Below are 17,662 nucleotides of genomic sequence, written 5' to 3'. Positions count from 1 at the left end.
TTGGTTTGCTTTTTAAAACTATTTTAGGAATCACTGCCAATTTAATGAATTAGAGCATGAGAATGGTTTTCAAGTCTGCTCGTAAAAAATGAGATGGAGACCATACTTTTAGGAAGGGAAAACATGGTGTGAGGAAGGGAGCCTGGGGGGTGTGCGTGTGCGCGCACGGGATCACAATGGCACTTCTTAAAGGTGTGTGTCGTGTTTTCTCCACATAACAGCTGTTGGTACAGGCTGTGAATAAGGACTTAAGGATTTTGTCTGTAAGAGGAATCTGCTGCTCTAACACTTATTACTCGAATGTCTGTCACCTACTGTACAAAATAATTGGATTATATCATTGCCTTACTTCTCTGGTGGTTTAGTATGTAACACTACGTTATATGTAGCACCAGAGGGAGCCAACAGTGTTTGTATTGGTTTAGAAAATTATGACATCACATTTTAATTCTTTGTGTTGCTCCTCTGTTCAGTACATTCACAACACTGAAATTACAGTGTTTGGTACAATTGCGAATGTCTCTTGAGGCTGGCCAGCCACTGTAGATGTCTTGAGTGTGGTCCTGGCACTGTTTGTTTGGCAGGGACTGCATATGGGGGGTACGTGAATAAATGCCAGATATCTGAACATGTGACAAAAGCTGCTGAGAGTAACACTGTTCATGCAGTGTTCTCTTCCAGATGGTTTAAGGGTATTTGGACAGTTTTTTAAGGAAACGTGGATATAGAAGTAAAAGTTTTGTGAATAGCTGTCATTCCTCAGGGCATAATAACATTTACATTCTTAAAACAGTTGCTAAATCATTAGCTTTCCATCCATAGCTGAATTATGCTTAGATGTTTTCACTGGGACAAGAGAATTAGATTTTCTTTGCCTTGTGTCAGATTGTCCTGACTTCAGTAGCTGACATCAAACTATCGTGTGCTCTGATAGTGCTTATGTTACTGCTAGTGTAAAGCTGTAATTCTCTTAATTTGGGATGGTCTACTAAGATCTGCAGTATTAGCATATCCACTTGAGTGATAATTTGATGTCATTTTTGAGGAAGCTTTGAAGCTCTATGCCACCCAGGATCTGAGCACATGCATGTGTAACTGGGAGTCCTGTGCAAGGAGTAGGGCTGCGAGGAGCCTCCTCACCATGTCTTGCTGTGTAAAATAGGCTTTGCTTGCAATAATAGCTTGAAAAAGATGCTTTTTTTTTTTTTTTTGATATCACCAATCACCCGGGTAACTTGTGGATGAGGCTTTTGTATCTTGGGCTGGTAAACTTTCAGGAAGATTTGTTACAGAGTAGTTATTTTAGACCTTTTAAATTTCACCTTTTCAGAGGTGAATACTAGTAATAGAGATGAAATGGAATTTGTTACCATTAGTTTTCACATAATAACCTAAATCTTGGCAATAATGAGAGGATGTAGCGCTAGAAAGGACCTATCTCACCGGTCTGCTGGGCCCAAGGGAGGACAAGCTGTAGCGGTGTCACTCCTGGTGAATGTCTATGCTGTTGCTGTCTGCAGTAGCAGATGTTCCACAGCCTTTCTGGGTTGGACAGTTTGGTGATTAATTAGCTGAAACGTTAGAAAACTTTTCCTAATATGACTTAGTCTTTCCTCCTAGGTCATGTTTTCTAGACCTCTGGTAGCTTTTGTTATTCCTTGAGCTCTCTCTTCCTCATTAGTACATTTTCCCTGGAGCTGAGGCCTCCCTCCGGCTGAGTGCTTGTCTCTCTCTCAGGCCATGCTTGTGTGGTGTTTGCTTTTTAGCAGTACAACGTTGTGTAGTTTTGGTCAGCTGCAATCCCAGATCCTTTTCTGTGGAACTGGTGCCGAGCCATTCTCTGTTCTGTACGTCTAAATATTTTTAGGAAGTTCTAGTATTTGGCAGAGCTGAGAACAGCAGGGGAGGTGCAAGGCTTGCTCTGTATTCGTCCTGTCAGGAGACTGCAGAAGTCTAAAACCTCCCACCGTGGGAGGAAGGGTGCAGTCTGTGTCCCGCTCATGCCTCACACCCCCTTGACTAAGTAACCCAGAGCATTTGAGAAAGTAGAGTACAGTTGCTGACTGTGCTCTTGCCTGCCTTGCTTCAGCACTAGCTTACCTCCCATGGGTCAGGCTAGCATTTCAAACTTCTATGCAATTCAGAAAAGTAATTTAAAAAATAACAATCCATCCAGAATAGAGATCACCTTTTGAATCCCAGAGGTAGTGTTCCCATCTTCTCTTCAAGGTAAGTTCTCCTGTAGCTGGTGGAAAGATAGTATTCACTTTGCAGGCTCATAATTTCACCAAAGAAGCCAGACTTTATTGCATAGGAAATTTGAGTTCAGTTTTTCTCATGATCTTTGCTGATGTTGGAGTTCTTTGTCATTATCTTCCAAATTATGGAAAATGTATTCACATTGGTTTTAGCACTTTGTTTACTGCTGATCTCTTTCCCTATCAGTACACTGCACGTCTGGACTTGTGGTCCCAAGAGATCATGGCTTTAAAACAAAGGGATATAAAAATTAGTATCCAGCTTCTTAAGCAACAAAACAAAGCAGCATACCTCCAACTGCAGTGTGGAATAAATTACATTTGTAATACAGAAGGATCCGGTTTACATTTTACTTTGCATCCCAATTCTGAGGAAATATGCTCAGGCATTTTCACCAAAAGCAACTCTTGCTCTTGTTAACTCATGACTTTTGAAGGTAAGCATCAATTGTAATTTGATTTATTATGAAGTTACTAGTGTCCCTCCTGCGGTCGAGGAAGCTCTGTTCTAAAGTCCTGAAGTGTTTGAAGATACTGTACCTGTATCTTGACTTGTAGTGCGGGGCTTAGATTTACACTATTTTAAGCCTCTTAAAAGTTGAGGGAAGGAAGTGCTTCTCTGACAGATGTGGGTTACTAAAGGCTCTTTCATGTTAGAGCAAGTGAGGGGTAAGATGGGTTTATGGAGAACAGATGAGTTGGTCCTAGGTTGAAGAAAATGTGGTTTATTTCCAGATGAATGCATATATTAGTGTCTGTGTAAGCACGTGTCCACAGTTTGCTTGTCCTGTCTGAATACGAGAAAATGATGTGAATGTCAGTTATGTCATACTAATGTTTTTGAGACATACGGAGAAGCAATTTGTATATTAAGCAGCGTATTTATTATTAATGCTGGTCTCTGAAGACAGTCCAGGCTTGTGCATGTTGAGCTGAGTGCTCTTCTCTGCTCTCTCACATCCTTTGTGCTGACTTGAGCTTTCAAAGCAGATTGTTTGAGCTAAAGGACAGAACTACAAATTAATCAAATTTGAGATCTGCTCCCCCCCCCCCCCCCGCCCCAATTGATACTTCTCTCTTATGGCTGTAACTTTCTTTTTGCTCATTTAAATGGATTCAGTTAGAGTCAAGTGGCACCAGTAGTTTTCCTCTGGATTCTAGCCAGCTTTGTAAGTAGAATCACAGTCATCCAGGATGGGGGGAGCTTGGGTGCCATTTCACGGGGCATAGCATGTTGTCTTCCCCATGTTTGTCTGCAGAGAATAGTGGCACAGGGAATATATGCACCACCAGAAGCACCCCCTTACTGTCCGTGGGCAGAGACACTGCAAATTTTAGCAGACCCATAATTGAAAAGCACATGTGAAGCCTTTTTTGGTCATTCCCTAGCCCGCCTTTAAGTGTTTTCTGAGTCTGACCTTTAAATACAAATGTCCTAGCAAGGTGATGCTCTTGTCTCTGAGGCCAGTGTATTTGGCCAGCTTTTCTCCCTTCGCCGATGCGCAGAAGAGCGCTAACTCTCTTGATTGCACAGCAATGCCAGAGCGGGTCACGGTGGAGGTCCCTGTTCCAGCTGTGGCTGGAACCCACGGTGTGCCGTGGAGGGGAAGGCGAGCCGCAGCAGTGCTGCCTGGACTCTTGCCTCTCCTCCTCACCAGCTCTCCCTAGTCAGTCCCTCGCCTTCAGCATCATTCCAGGGCCCCAGCTCCAGGGACCAGCCCCACAGTTTTGCTCAGGACCAGCGTTGTTCATATTACCGCAAGACCGTCCCTGGTTTTTACCCCACAGCTCCGTCAACCCCAGTAACTTCTCGCTTTGCTCTCTCCCTTCCAGCCCCACGAGGGAGCGTGAGGGGTGGGCAGGGGGCTGTGATCCAGTGAGGTGCTGAGAGCTGATGTCCAGGGCACAGGAGGCACACCAACAGCCTCTCCCCAAACAGATAGGGCAGCACAGTGTAAGTGCATTTGCTTCTCATCATCTGCATATACCAACTGAAAGGGAGCTGCTTATTTACAGACCTGGCTTTAGGCAAGCTAGAAACAGGTACTTGATGTTAGGGCGCGCTAATGGTCGTTACGAGAGAAAAGGATAGCTGGTGGGCTGTTTTGCTGTTTACAAGGGCTTAAAAAGATTGGTTTTTTTCCTTAGGTGTGTAATTGGTTGAAAGTATTCTGGGATTTACTTTTCCCCCCATCCCCTTAGCATCAGAAAGATAGAAGTTTGAGCTGGATTTAGTGAACCCCTCTTCTGGTACGCTTGATGCTTAGAACTGACTTTCACCCCAAACATAGGGGTGTTCAGGATCAAGGGCTTCTGCTTTCTTCTACAGCAAAGGATGTTCATTGGCAGAGACCTGTCAGAACCACGCTGGCAGATGTCACTTCATCGATTTCAGTTCTTTGAGCGTGGGCTTTTAGCTTCCTGAGGATTGACGTGCTTCAGTTTGATTTAAATTGTTGGGCTCAGCACAGAGGTTACTGTGTGGGACTGGTAGTATCTGTGGCAGGCAGGAAGTCAGATAAGGAGAACTACTCTCCTTAAAGACCATAAAAATAATTACACAGAATCAACATCTTAGGTAGCCTAGCCTCTAGCGCCAGCAGTTCGTGTACAGATAATAGTTGGTAATTCTGGGAAAGGCAAGAGAATGTTACGATCTGCCATGACAGGTTTTTAACTTTTCCTTCCTTACAAAGTGTCATTGATCTGCAGTAGTAAAACACAACTGAAGCCTTGAAATTTTGTTTACAAAAATAAAGAATGCTCGAGGAAATAGAAGAAAAGGGAACAAAAGATGTGTGTGCTTTACAAGACCTGGAAGTAAGCCAAAGTGATTACTTTGTGAAAATAGTAGTTTTCTGTAAATAATCTAGCTAGCATCTAAATAACTATCATGTGGGAATTGGAACAAAAGAGCTGGTTACAGGGGACCATAGAATGCGTAGCTACCACGTGAGTCATGTATGTTGAACCCATCACTTCAGCTGAGTTCCCTCAGAAAGAATGTACCTGGGAGCAGCACAGGGAGGATTTGATCTCAGGATATTTATAAATTATGGCTGGAGGTTCAAAAAAATGGGGTGAAAAGGCATAGTCCAGGGTATCAGTGAAATTTTTAGAAGAAAAAAGTAATAAAGATAATAATGAAAATATAATAAGCAGGTTACTTCCGAGGAAAAAAAGCCTTAAAATTGTGGTATCTGAAGAAAAATACAAGACAATATGCAGAACTCTTCTGTGGATAACCGCAATGATCTTCTGTGTACCAGACAATCTTCTCCTAGCTCAAAAGGAGTTTCGGTTCTCTTTTTGTCCGTTTGCTTCTGCACTGCCACCCTCCATTCCTCAAGACAATACTATACCTTGAGGGACAGCTGGAAAGATTTGTGCTAGAAGTGTTTGTGAAAACAATTAGCACCATGTTTGTATCAATTGATTGGATAGAAAAGTAAAAGTTTATACATCTTTTAATGACATTTTCTTCTGAAACATCAATGTAAATAAGGAACAATTTTAAATGTCCTTCCCAAAAGCATGTTTTTTATTCCTGCCTTTTGTGACTTTTTAAAAAATTTATTTTAAAAAACAAAACAAAACAAACGTTTCTTCCCTTTGGTTGGTTGATGTCTTTAGAGCAGGGCATTGCCTCCTTTTCTCCTTAAGTCTGACTGTAAGGGGAAGGGGTGTGTCAAGACAGACACTTGAAGTTAAATAGAGTACGTACTTTTTGGACAAAAAGAGCTGAATGAAACCACGTGAGAAGTCCTGTGACGGTCACATAATATGCCAATAGCCTTTACTTTGCCATCAACATAGAATTGTAACACTTACTCATGGAAAAAAAATTGGGAATTTGTGAAGGAGAGCATCTTCCATGGTACCTAGGTACAGTATTTTCACTGAACCTGGTTGTGTGAGCTACGGGACTGGTTTCTGTAAACGCAAGTGTCAAGGGTGGGCTCCTGTCAGGTTACCCCATGCCTTGAGCTCAGGCCACAGCCTGCACCCACTCATACGCAGATGGCTTCTGGAATCAGAAAAGGGTGAGGAGTTGGATGTCTGGAAATCCGAGTCCTGTGTAAGACGGAGTGATTGGAAATTCCTGTGTTGGAAGTTACAGAAAAAAGAGTAGGTCAGAGTGATGCAGTGCAGCTGTGTAACTCCCGTGTCGAGGTGGGGAAGGGAGGGGGAGTTCATTTAATCTTTTTTTTAAAACATCTTGACCCACTGGGGAGACCTGACAGTGCTAGCAGCTGATGGGAGAAAGGGAAGAGTGGAGAAGAGTTTGCCAACAGTTAGAGAATTTCAGTATGCTCTAGTCTGGCACTCGGCGAACAGGCAGGATGCACATGGTGTTATAAACATTGTATGTATAAACATACAAGGTGAGAGTAGCATTGCTGTCTAGAAGGTAAAATCCCTCATTTTCAGGATTATTTATATCTGGTTTTGGCCTACCCAGAGTGGCAGTTGCCATGTATCTGAGCAGAAACTTGAAAGCACCTAAATGCTGAAGGTTGGTTGGTTGGTTTGGGTTTGGTTTTTTTTGAAAATGCTGGGATGATTGATTGGTCATAGGGAGGCTTCTGGGGACAGTGTTCCTGCCGTAATACACGAGCTGTGTTTGTGAGAGCATTTGAACTTTCTACACTCCCTTTAAATAAAGCTCACAGCCTGTGGTTATGCAGCGGATTAATAGTAACAGCTGTGGGCTAACAGAGGATTAAAACTGTCTTAGCATATGAGAACATCAGTGATAAAATGCATCTGGTATGAAGTCTCCAAAGACTTATAGGATTGTATGTAAATAGTAAATATGTTTCTATGGTGTTTATCTTCTATTCTGCTTGTGACCGCTGGGCTGTTCTCAGAATTTTTGTTTCTGGGTGCTGTGAGGTTAATGATATTTTCAGAGAGGCGGTTATGTGAAGAAGTCGTGTGGGATCTAAACAGCCTTAAAACATTTCTACGGTGTGTTTTGTTGGCAAGGTTTTGTAACAGTGGAGAGTTTCATGCTTTGCAGAGTGAAAAGAAGCAAGCTAGTTACACTCTGCTAGTGCAGCTCTGTTTCATCACGTATTAATTTGTCTTACCTGTTTTTCTGCAGGGCTTTGGTAGGGTAGGGAAAGGATTATGAAAGAAAATATGGTAATGTAGTTCAAACTACACTGGAAGTTAAAAAATATTTTAAAACATTTACTCCAGGCTGTCGTGTTTAGTTTAGGCTATTGAAATCCTGCCTGTGAAGGAAGGCATTGCTAAGATAAAATCAGCCACAAACAAAAAATCACATAGTGCCTTCAAGGGATAAGTGACAAATGGATAAATAATTTTAAAACACATGGGGCAAAGATATTTTAATAGATCTGTCTAGTAAGTAATAAGGTGATAAGAAATGAAAAACAACTTCTGTTCATAGGTTAAGACAACTCATACTAAATAATTCTGGTATCCATGACCAAGCATGCACAGAAGTCATAAAGGCTTTATATTTTCTCATATGATTATACAAGCTCTTGGGCTCATATAAGGTCTGGTACAAGTTAAGAGCATATTCTTTTACCTAATCTTCAAATCTGCTTCTTCCAAAATGTTTGAAGCTTTTTGTTTGAAGTGCCATTGTACAGATGCCAACCAGAACTATACAAAGTCTTTCAGTGATACATACTCCTTTCATATTTGTACAAGCTTGTTCCATCCAGATAGTGGAATGGAAGAGGGAAGCCTCAAAATCACCTGAGGTGATATAGAATATTTTAAGACTTGCAATGGAGTCATGTAAATGCTTTCAGTTGCTCCGTTTTTATGAATTGCATTGAATGAATTGTTCTTAAGGTACTACCAAATTGCAGCTTGTTTATACTGGTTTTCCATTCATTGCTATTCTTTATAGATATAAAAATAGGGAAACATAAAAAAGATACTCTGTAGGCATGCATCATGTCTTCTGCAATGTGTGTAGCTTAAAAGTTTTTGTAATATATTCACTATTTTTGAAATATTAAATTCCTCTTGTAAACCAAATAATTGGGACACAGTTGGTTGATGTCTAGCTAGGAGAATGTATGCGGCTAAAATATCCCCTTTAATTGGGTTTTTGCATCTTATTTTTCCTCTTAAAATTTGCATTTGGCATCTTTTTGACTAATACATCTTTTGTGTTAGTTTATAGATTGTATAATACATATTTTGTATACTCATGATAACATATCTGAGATGCTCTTCCTAAACACAGCCCTCCCCAAATTTTAAAAAAAGCAAACCAACTTTGATCTTTTTGTGTACTTTCAGAGGACTTGCTTTTCCAGTGTATGCACAGGCAGGTGTTCTTCCCTGAAGTTAACCTGTATTTGCCATTTATCTCCTCTTAAGATTGGGTTTAGTCATCTCGGTTCAGCAGTATCGTTTCCAGAAAAGCCAATCATACTGCATGCTTAGAGGTGCAGCTTTGAGGAACAGTTCCATGCTTGCGTGCAAATATGTACTAGTATAAAAAAGAAGGAAAAAGGGAAATTAAAGGAGTGCACAAAATTTGGTTTGGGTTTATTGAGAAGGTTCCTATGTGTGTTTCTGATGGGTGCTGACAACTCCATTCTGGAGTCAGTTATTGAGGTGCCCATCGCTCCATAGAGAGTACAGCACACCTCACGGGGCTGTAATGTGGGCTGGGGCTGAGACCTGGCTTATATTTGCCCTGCAATCATGCTAGTTCAAATGCAGTCATGATTCAAACAGTGATGTAATTTGTGATATAATTAAGTAGTGATATAATAGCGATACTGTTTCTGCTGTACGCTGGCCAAGCGATTGGTGTAAGAGGTTAATTCTGGTTTAGTATGCACTGTGGTATTTTACCCTAGGGGTAGGGTACATCTTATGTAAAGCAGTTGTCTGAGAAAGTCTTAGGCAAAGTTAAAAAAAAAACCACCCAAAAACCAAAAAAACCCCACCCCAAAACAAAAAAACCCCAACCTTGCAGGAAAGCCATCCTGACTATCATATATAATGATGTTTTCTTAAGTTCTTTCTGCTCCCCTTGATTTGTAAATCTCTTTAACCTGTGTCAAAAGTCAGGTCTGGCAAAGAGAGAGGGGCTGAGCAGGGGAAGTCCAGGTAAAATGAAGGCGTGAATTTTGTTTGTTTTCCTTCTGCTTTCTTTATGCTTTTTCTTGCTTATACTTCTGGCCCTAGGAGCAAATGACAACAGAAGCCTCCCTCAACCCCCACAAAATTGATAGGAGTTTTCAAGTCATATTTCTACAAGATTTGCTTATTATTGCCAATTGAGCACAAACCCTTTGTGGTATGCTTAAGTGAAAGATAAATGGCAACTGTAGTTTTAATAGCTCATATCCCGATGGGATTCCAGTTCTAGTGGTAAACTAGAATAGTTGCAGTCTGGCTGGGGTGGGAAAAAGTCCACAGCTAATGTAGATCCAGGATAGTCAAATAGCATTTTTACAGTGTTCTTCAGTATAAGTCTTAAGATCTATGGTTTTTTAATCTCTGTTCCATTCCTTTTCAAATCAAATCTGTGTATTACAGGCAAAAGCAGCAAATTAACAATTTACATCAGAAGATAAGGGAGAATGAATTACGAGCTCAACATGCAAGACTAAGCCATCTTGTGAACTGTGAAGAACCTTACATGACTAATTTGCAGGTAGGATGGATATTTTTCGTTCAGCAAAGCTTTCCATTGCCCAGTAACTGACACCTGAAAGCATGTTCACAATTTACTGCAGGCCAAAATGTAGAGCTTTTGTGATTATTGATGGTTGTGTAATTGTATAGCTGTAAATAATATAGAGGAGAATACCCTCTTAAGTGGTGGTGTTTACCTTACATCTGGAGAGAACTAAGTTATGTTAACATTTTGTACATACTTGTTTTGAAATCTGATAAAAATGGGGTAAGAACAAGGGATTGTGACATGGTAAGAATAAGGGTTTAACAGCGTGCAGCACAGTTATACAGGGAGCTATTAGGAGATAAAGTAGTTTGATAAGAGAGTATCTGAAAACAACTAATGGGAGGTTTTTCTGAAGAGGAGAAGGAGGCAGTACCCAGAGGAGCGGTTAGATAGACTTAGATGGAAGAGATGTGAGAAGGCAAACAGACTGGTGGAATACCTTTGCACAAGACATCTGAAAAGGGTATGGATTAGTACTCCTAGGGAACACTGAGTCTGAAAAGGAATGCATGGTGGTATTTTGGGCATACCTGTCCTAATTTTTATCTAACTAGCACAAATATGAGAAAGTGTAAGGATGAAGTAGCATAGGCTAACCACGAAGTGCAGATCAGCTTGAGGACTGTGGCTGCTACCCCATTGTAGCACACAAATTCCATCTCCAGACCTCAGCACATCTAAAAGGCAATGCAGAAAGAGAATGTTAAAGGCCGATATGCAGAGAAATAGCTTTTCTGTCCCCCTTTTATTACCTTTTTCTGTCACAAACACTGCACCAGGATCTTAGCTAGTATACTTCAGCGTTGCATTAATTATGTCCTTGGAATAATACAGCTATTCATCGGGTGAGAATCTGGTTTGTGTGAGACAGGAGAGAAATTCAAGTGGAGCCTCAGTATGAAGTTAGGTATTCAGAAACTTTTTCAGACATCTAGGAATGTGGCTTTTGGCACTTCCAGAAGTTCTTTTAGAAAATACTTTAAAATTCTGTGTTGATTAAGATTTTTTTTGAAAAAGAAAAAAAAATGACTGCAGAAACTGAAATTTTAGTGTGCACATCTTAGTATACCATAGCACACTTCAAATAAAGCAGCAGATGCATTCATCTTTCATAATTTAAAGAGTTTAAAAAGTTTATAATGTATTAGGATTTCTGCTTGATTTGTGTGCCTTCTATAAGATTAACTTACAAATGCAAATCTCCCTTAATCAAGGTTTTAATATCTCTTAATGCTTTGCTGAAGGAATGCTACTAGTTAAAAATTCTGTCTGTATAATTTCTTTAAAGATACCAATTTATGTTATTAAAAGAATCTTGAAACTGAAAGCCTAATGGGATGCATCTCCTTTTTCATCCCACATGCAGTTGATTTCCATTTTGTGCCTGTCTGTGGGCAGTGGAGGTAGAAGAGTAATATTGAATTGCATGAAATGGAAAGGGAAGAGGGTTTTGGTATGCAGGACAGAAGGTAGGAGGCCTGCCTTCTGATTGTAGCTGTAGTCTCAGGCTTGTCCCTGCACCATTCTGCACCTCAGGTATGATAGCTCTAAAGTTTGACTAGTACTAATGTTCTGCTTTAGAAGGATCTTGAGATTGGAGCACCTTTTACTTTAATATATTCATAGCCATTTTATAGAGTGTTTTTCTTCCTAGGGTATGGTATGATAATGCAGTGGCAGTGATTTGTTTTGAAAACACTTTTTGTTTGGATTTTCAGGGGTTTCTTTTGGAAGAAGTCACACCTCTTCCATAAATCTGACTGGGAAAGGGGCCCCACAATGTTTGTTTGCATGTGTTGTGAATGTAAAGGTGTCCAGCTTCTTTATTTTTTTGCTCCAGATTCCTGAAATACATGCTGTTACTACATATTTTAATGTTTGAAAAATCAAACCCCACCCTTCCTGACAGTGGAAAGAAATGCAGGAGTGTTTTCTGCTGTGCTACTCAAGTATACAGTGGTATGTGTGTGTTCATTTGTGTGATTATTTTATTTCTCTTTGTAAGCAACCACAGTATGAGAGCACACCACTGCAACCTCACGTTTCAGAAAGATCAACATCCCACCTTGAGGAGCTTGAGCGAAAGATTGCAGCAGCTGAGAATAAGGAATTACAACTCAGTGAATTTGTAAAGCAAATTTCAAACAAATCTAGTGAGGAGAAAAAGAAGATGGAGGAGAAAGTAAGTGTCTTTCATGTTCCAAATTTCCTTTTGAAACTGCTATAGCAGCGTATGGTTTTTTTGCTAGAAAGCAACTTAGTATGTGAGTTGCTGAGCTATTTTCAGAAGGTAGATAAACTCTCTGTGATAGAAAAATTGATAGTTAGTGATTGTAGGTGTTGACAATGGATAAATCTAAACTTGTAGTGACTACATCCTAAAAAGCGATACTGGATGAAACGGCAATCATGATGATGATTTTAACCAGGTATCAGTTAAACTTGCTTTGAAGAAAAGCTGCTCAGCTCTAAGAATTCATGTAGTCTGAAGTGTTTACTACAGTAAATAAAGTATCATTTAAAACATAGAGTATGAAAATGAAATCCCTATTTTTAGCATGGCTTGTAAATGCAGCCCTCGTGCTTTGAGCTGCATGTCCCAGCCTGTATGTGTCTACTCAGCAGGAGTGATTCTCTTGTAGCTTTGCTAGGATGTGCAGAGTAGACTTTAGTCTGAGGCAAGGAAGAGGCTTAGATGGCTGTGTTCTTGGAATGTTTTGGCAAGGGGTTTCTTTGGAGGCTGAAGCAATACCCAGAGGTAGTTCTGAATGTCCTGATAGCCTTCCCTGATTGCAAGGAATGTGTCATTGACCAGATGGTTCCTAATTAATGTTTTAGGGATAAATTGCCACTGTTACCTTCTCTTCTTTTATCACTGGGCCTTACTACTGGGCTTAGATTTCTATTCATGCAGGTTCAGGGGGTAGGAGCAGTATGATACAGTGAAGTGGCAGGTGGGAAGAAGAAGAAAGCATAATTCATCTCAAATTGTGCCTTACCATTTCCTGTGAACCCTGCAGTATGCTTTTCACTAAGGGTAACATTCAGGAAGGGCAGAAATTGGATGCTGCTGCTTTCTCCTGTCTCAGCTTTTACTGCTTGTGTTCTTCACTGTGTAGGAGCTGCTGCTGTAGGTGGTGGCAGTGACGAGGACCCATGCAGCAGCGCTTGTGTCAGCGGGATGGTCTGTAGCTAGGAGCCTGATTCACTGCACAGTCCTGATTCACCCCTTAACGCCCATCCATTCTGTGCACTGAACAAAAGGCTCTCAAGGGAAAAAGGGCAGGGAGGGACAATATGTTTCTGTAATAAAATTAGTGCCTTTCTGTCTGGGGGAAGGCTGCGGATGGAGGAAGGAGCTGTGCTGTGTTCCCGCAGGGATGTGGCAGGCTGGGAACCCCAGCAGCAGGCTGGGTGCTGAGCCTGGGGACAGCTGTCTCTGGAGTTCCTCTGCTGTGCTCGCAGGGAGATCAGCCCAGAGCCCAAAGGCTTGGTGTCCTGGGTCAGTGGCTGATGTTAGGGGACAAAAATACAATTTCTGTGCTGATCAGAGGGATTGTTGCCAGTAGCTGTGCTAGGGTTATTTCTGAGTGCATGCCTGCCTCTTCAGAGAGGGTAAGTGTTTTCAGCCCAAAGCCGGATTTGACCAGGGAGTGGGGAAAATTCTGTTAACATTCAGGCGAGCTTTGCTTGTAAGTGTATGTTAAAAAAACATATAGGAAGTTTAGGTTAAGGTTGCTGGCATACATTTCTACTTCTGTCTGCCCCACTTTTGCAGATAATATTATCTTTTCCTACATGGGAATTTTTAACATACAACATTTAAATACAGTGTACAGATGGTATGTTTTTGACAATAAGGGACAAGCTGTGACTGTTCAGTGTAGGTGGGAGGAAAGAAAACATAAAGAACACTGCCATTTCCTTGAGCATCTTTTGTCTGTGGTGAGAAGTCTAGGAAGGTCTCTTCATCATGAAACCAGGATGTACTGGAACTGGAAAAGGTTCAGAGAAGGGCAACAAAGCAACTCTCCATCCAAAAATCACAGGAGGAATAATTAAATCTTCACACTGGAAAAAGAAGTGACTGGAGGGGAGCATGATGGAGCCTGCAGAGCCACAAGCAGCCTGGAAGAGACAAAGGGCAGTCAACTCCTCACTGCAGCTCCTGTTGCAGGAGCGAGGGAACAATCTAGTGAAGCTCTAGGAGCCAAGTACATGATCAGCAAAAAGAGCCGATTCCTTGTGCCAGTTCTCTATAGCAAACTTCTAGATGTCTCTCTGAAGGCTGTTGTGGATGCTAAAAAAATGGGTGAGTTCATGGAAGTGCTGCCTTGTCCTAAAGGCACAGAAATAACTTCCTCAGGAGAGCCTCTAAGGTGAAGCTGGAAAAATGTGCTTTCCTTGTTCTTTCCCTACCGTAGACATCTGCTTATGGCTGCTGTTGGAGATGAGGTATTGGGCTAGAAGGCCTCTTGTTCTGAAGCACTGTGTCCCTTCTAACGTTAGGGTGGGTGTACTTGATGCTTTCCTTTTGAGAAACTGCAGGGCCAGCAGAGATCAGAGTTGCTCTTCATTCACTGCTGGCATCATACCTATCTTTGCCCCCTGCAGACATACCAAGCAAGGGAGTATTTCTACCACCTTCTGAATAATTCTGGTGCCTGAAGAGGTTTTTTTCCCCTAGGCTCCATGTGTAGTCAATGTAGGACTGAGGTGATTGAGAGCTCTTTAACTGGCACTGAAATTTCAGAAGCCTGAAAAAGCTTCCCTGTCGATGCTGGCCAGTAGTTGTGGTAGCTCCTCACAGCTTCCTAGCTGAGAGCGCCTGCTAGGGTAGATACTGCAGTGCTCTCTACCAGTGTCCGTGTCACGAACGCCTAGGTTCTTCCTATTCCTTATTTCCATGAATGTGCCTCGTGGCATCTGCAGATTTTTCAACCCTCACTTTAGTTCTGAGGCATTTAATCTGGAAATTGGACTGCTGGGCTGGAAATGCTTCAGTTCAGACACCTGTACCCTGCTGGCTGCTCCTTCTCCCTCTGCTGTGGGTAATTGTGAAGGACTCCTGTAAGGTACTGCTGATAGCTTGTACTAGCATTCTCCCCTATGATTCCTGTGGCCTCACTTTTAATATTTAATTGCCAAGAGGCATGAGCTTTCCTATTTTTTTCCTGCTCCAACAAAGTCATCCCAAGGCAAGGAATCCCAAGGCAAACACGGTAGCTATTAGAAGGAGAGAGGTTGCAGCAGATTAAATTCCCTATGGTATATATGCAGGACAAGAAGATTTTGGAAACCATGTAATCTGTGTTGCACAAGTACTGGAGTATTCTGACTGGTCAACTTGTCATTCTTAGTGGTATGTGAGAAACAGAAGGAAGGGATTAACTTGGCTAACAGTCAGACTCCTGGCAATTCTTAATGTGCAACATTGGCTTACGTGTGCATATTTATATCGCTGCCTTAAGGCTTGGGAAGTGGGGAGGCCAGGGAGGAGCATGTGGTTCTGAAGCACATATTGTAGCAAAAGGTCATGGCTGAGTTGCGACTTTACTTTACTGAACGTGCGGTTTACTTGGACTTTGTCTAATCAGAAAGATTTTAAAGCAGCCTGAAAACTTTGTTTGGCTTTGAGGTGTTGGTAAAATAAAAGATATAAAGATTTCCGGCCTTTTGGCAATTCTGTTTTGTGGCCCATATAGAAGGCAATCTCTGGAAAAAATTTCCAGATATAGGAATAGGATTGGATAGGCCCTGTTACTGAGCTCTGACATTGGCAGTGTCACATATTTATTTCTCAGTGAGATGGATGTCTGTAGCACCAAAATAAAAGTACATTTAGCATTTACTCTAGTGACAAGTGTTTGTTATCTGTGAATTACTACACCTTAGTTCAAGCAATAGAGGTACTGTTTTTCATTAAATTTGACTACAACTGGAAAATACTCTTTTTCCTGCCTTCCTTCCAACTTTTTTGACCTAGATAATAAAGTGAAGTACCAGGAATGCAAACAAAGATAACACAATGTAAAAAACCTTTTGCAAACTGATGGACAATTAAGATGCCTGTAGAAAAGGTTTTTAAGAAAGCCACTGTTCTGTTCTGATGTCCTCTGATGTAACTGTCAGATTGCATCGAAGTCAGGTTTTTGGCTCCAGTTCTTGTTGGGTTAAGTTCTTGGCCCCTGTGTTTTAAGTTGTTTTCCTAGGCCAGAGGAAGAGGATGGACTAAAGTGTTTCCTGACTATTTGTTGCATATGAACATCTCCATTGGTGAAAAAATTAAGAATATTTTAACTGTTGAACTGTTCATGTTTTCAGTTTGCAAGGCACATGGAGTATTCGGGGTAGAGGTGAAGCAACTGTGGTTTGAGGTCACGTGTGGGTCTATGACTTGGAGCTGCTGGGATTAACCATTCTTTGGTTTTGTTTTCTGCACTAACCAACCCGTTCATGCAGCTGAGAGTATAATTCTTGAACAGTGACCAGCCTCTGCTTCCAAAGCAGGTTTATTTTTCACTGTAATCGTAAAACATGTACTCTTACTTTCTTCTAGCTTAAAACTAGAGACCGATATATTAATAGCCTGAAAAAGAAATGCCAGAAGGAGTCTGAGCAAAACAAAGAAAAACAAAGACGAATTGAAACCTTAGAAAAATATCTGGCTGACCTACCAACGCTGGATGATATAGAAGGGCAGACTAAACAGGTAAGATAAAGGGAGTTTGGTTTACATTTTAAAAATACAAGTAAGCTACCTAATATCTGTTGTCAAATCCTTTACTATTTCAACATAGATTTTTTTCCCCATCTGTTTAGGAAGAGAAGTATTTCAATATTTTAGAAAGCACTGTAGCTATTAGGGATTCACGTACTCAGATAAGTGAAGTGGGCCTAAGATTATACAGAAGGTAACTGCAAGGCCTTCTGCTAACATGGCATCATGTCTGACTAATGTAACCTGTGTTAGCTGCAAATTCTAGAAGAGAAGAACAAGCAACTTCAGGAAACTATGACTGAGTTGGAAAAGAAGCTCGGAGAGGCCCGATCGCAGTGCAGAGAGAGAGAATTGCAACTCGTGTGTCAGAAGAAAAAAGAAAAAGAACTGGTCACAACAGTACAGAGGTATGAACAGTTGCTTGAGCTGTGCTCTGAAACGGGTGTACTTTCCCACCTCATGTCAAGACCTAATGTTATTGGCACTTTTAGTCTATTACAATGCTAATGATTTTTCATGGCATAAATACATTGCTGTGCAGAATGACAGTGTAATGCAATAGAAAATCCAACAAGATTTTTACTTATGTCAAGTTGCAAGTAATACCACAGAGAAGAGTCTGCCTAGGACAATCTTCACTATCGTTCTTTAAAGATGTGGGACACTGCTGCAATGGCATCGTAGCCTGCTACCAGAGAGAGGACATAAGCATGTGCAGCAAAGGGGCATTGTATAGAAGCTGTCAGCACTCACTATTTGATAAGTAATCCTGTCACGAGCTGTGGAAAAGCTCCCTGGATATTGGCTGATGGGTATATCAGGGAAGGGTCAAAGATTTAAATAACTGTAGCTGTTTCTTACATTTTCACTGAGGGTCGGGGTATTTACAGGGAGATTTAGCGGTAGCTAATCAGCTGTCATTGAACTTGCATAACTATAAAAAAACCAAATGGGGCAGACATCCACGAGAACATTCCAGTTGAGACAGGG

At 41.2% G+C, this 17,662-nt stretch overlaps 1 protein-coding gene across 1 annotated transcript in view; it reads left to right on the top strand.

The window, feature by feature from the left end:
* The window catches only part of CEP85L (centrosomal protein 85L), a 121,976-nt gene that overhangs the window by 89,952 nt on the left and 14,362 nt on the right, over positions 1–17,662 (top strand). The window contains exons 5-8 of the mRNA XM_075046837.1: positions 9,804–9,921; positions 11,957–12,133; positions 16,511–16,663; positions 16,925–17,079. Coding sequence (XP_074902938.1) covers positions 9,804–9,921; positions 11,957–12,133; positions 16,511–16,663; positions 16,925–17,079 — 603 coding nt within the window. The remainder of the gene's footprint in view (positions 1–9,803; positions 9,922–11,956; positions 12,134–16,510; positions 16,664–16,924; positions 17,080–17,662) is intronic.

Source organism: Buteo buteo, chromosome 15 (genome assembly GCF_964188355.1).
Source record: "Buteo buteo chromosome 15, bButBut1.hap1.1, whole genome shotgun sequence".
Taxonomy (NCBI): Eukaryota; Metazoa; Chordata; class Aves; order Accipitriformes; family Accipitridae; genus Buteo; species Buteo buteo.
This window is presented reverse-complemented; position numbering and strand designations above follow the sequence as displayed.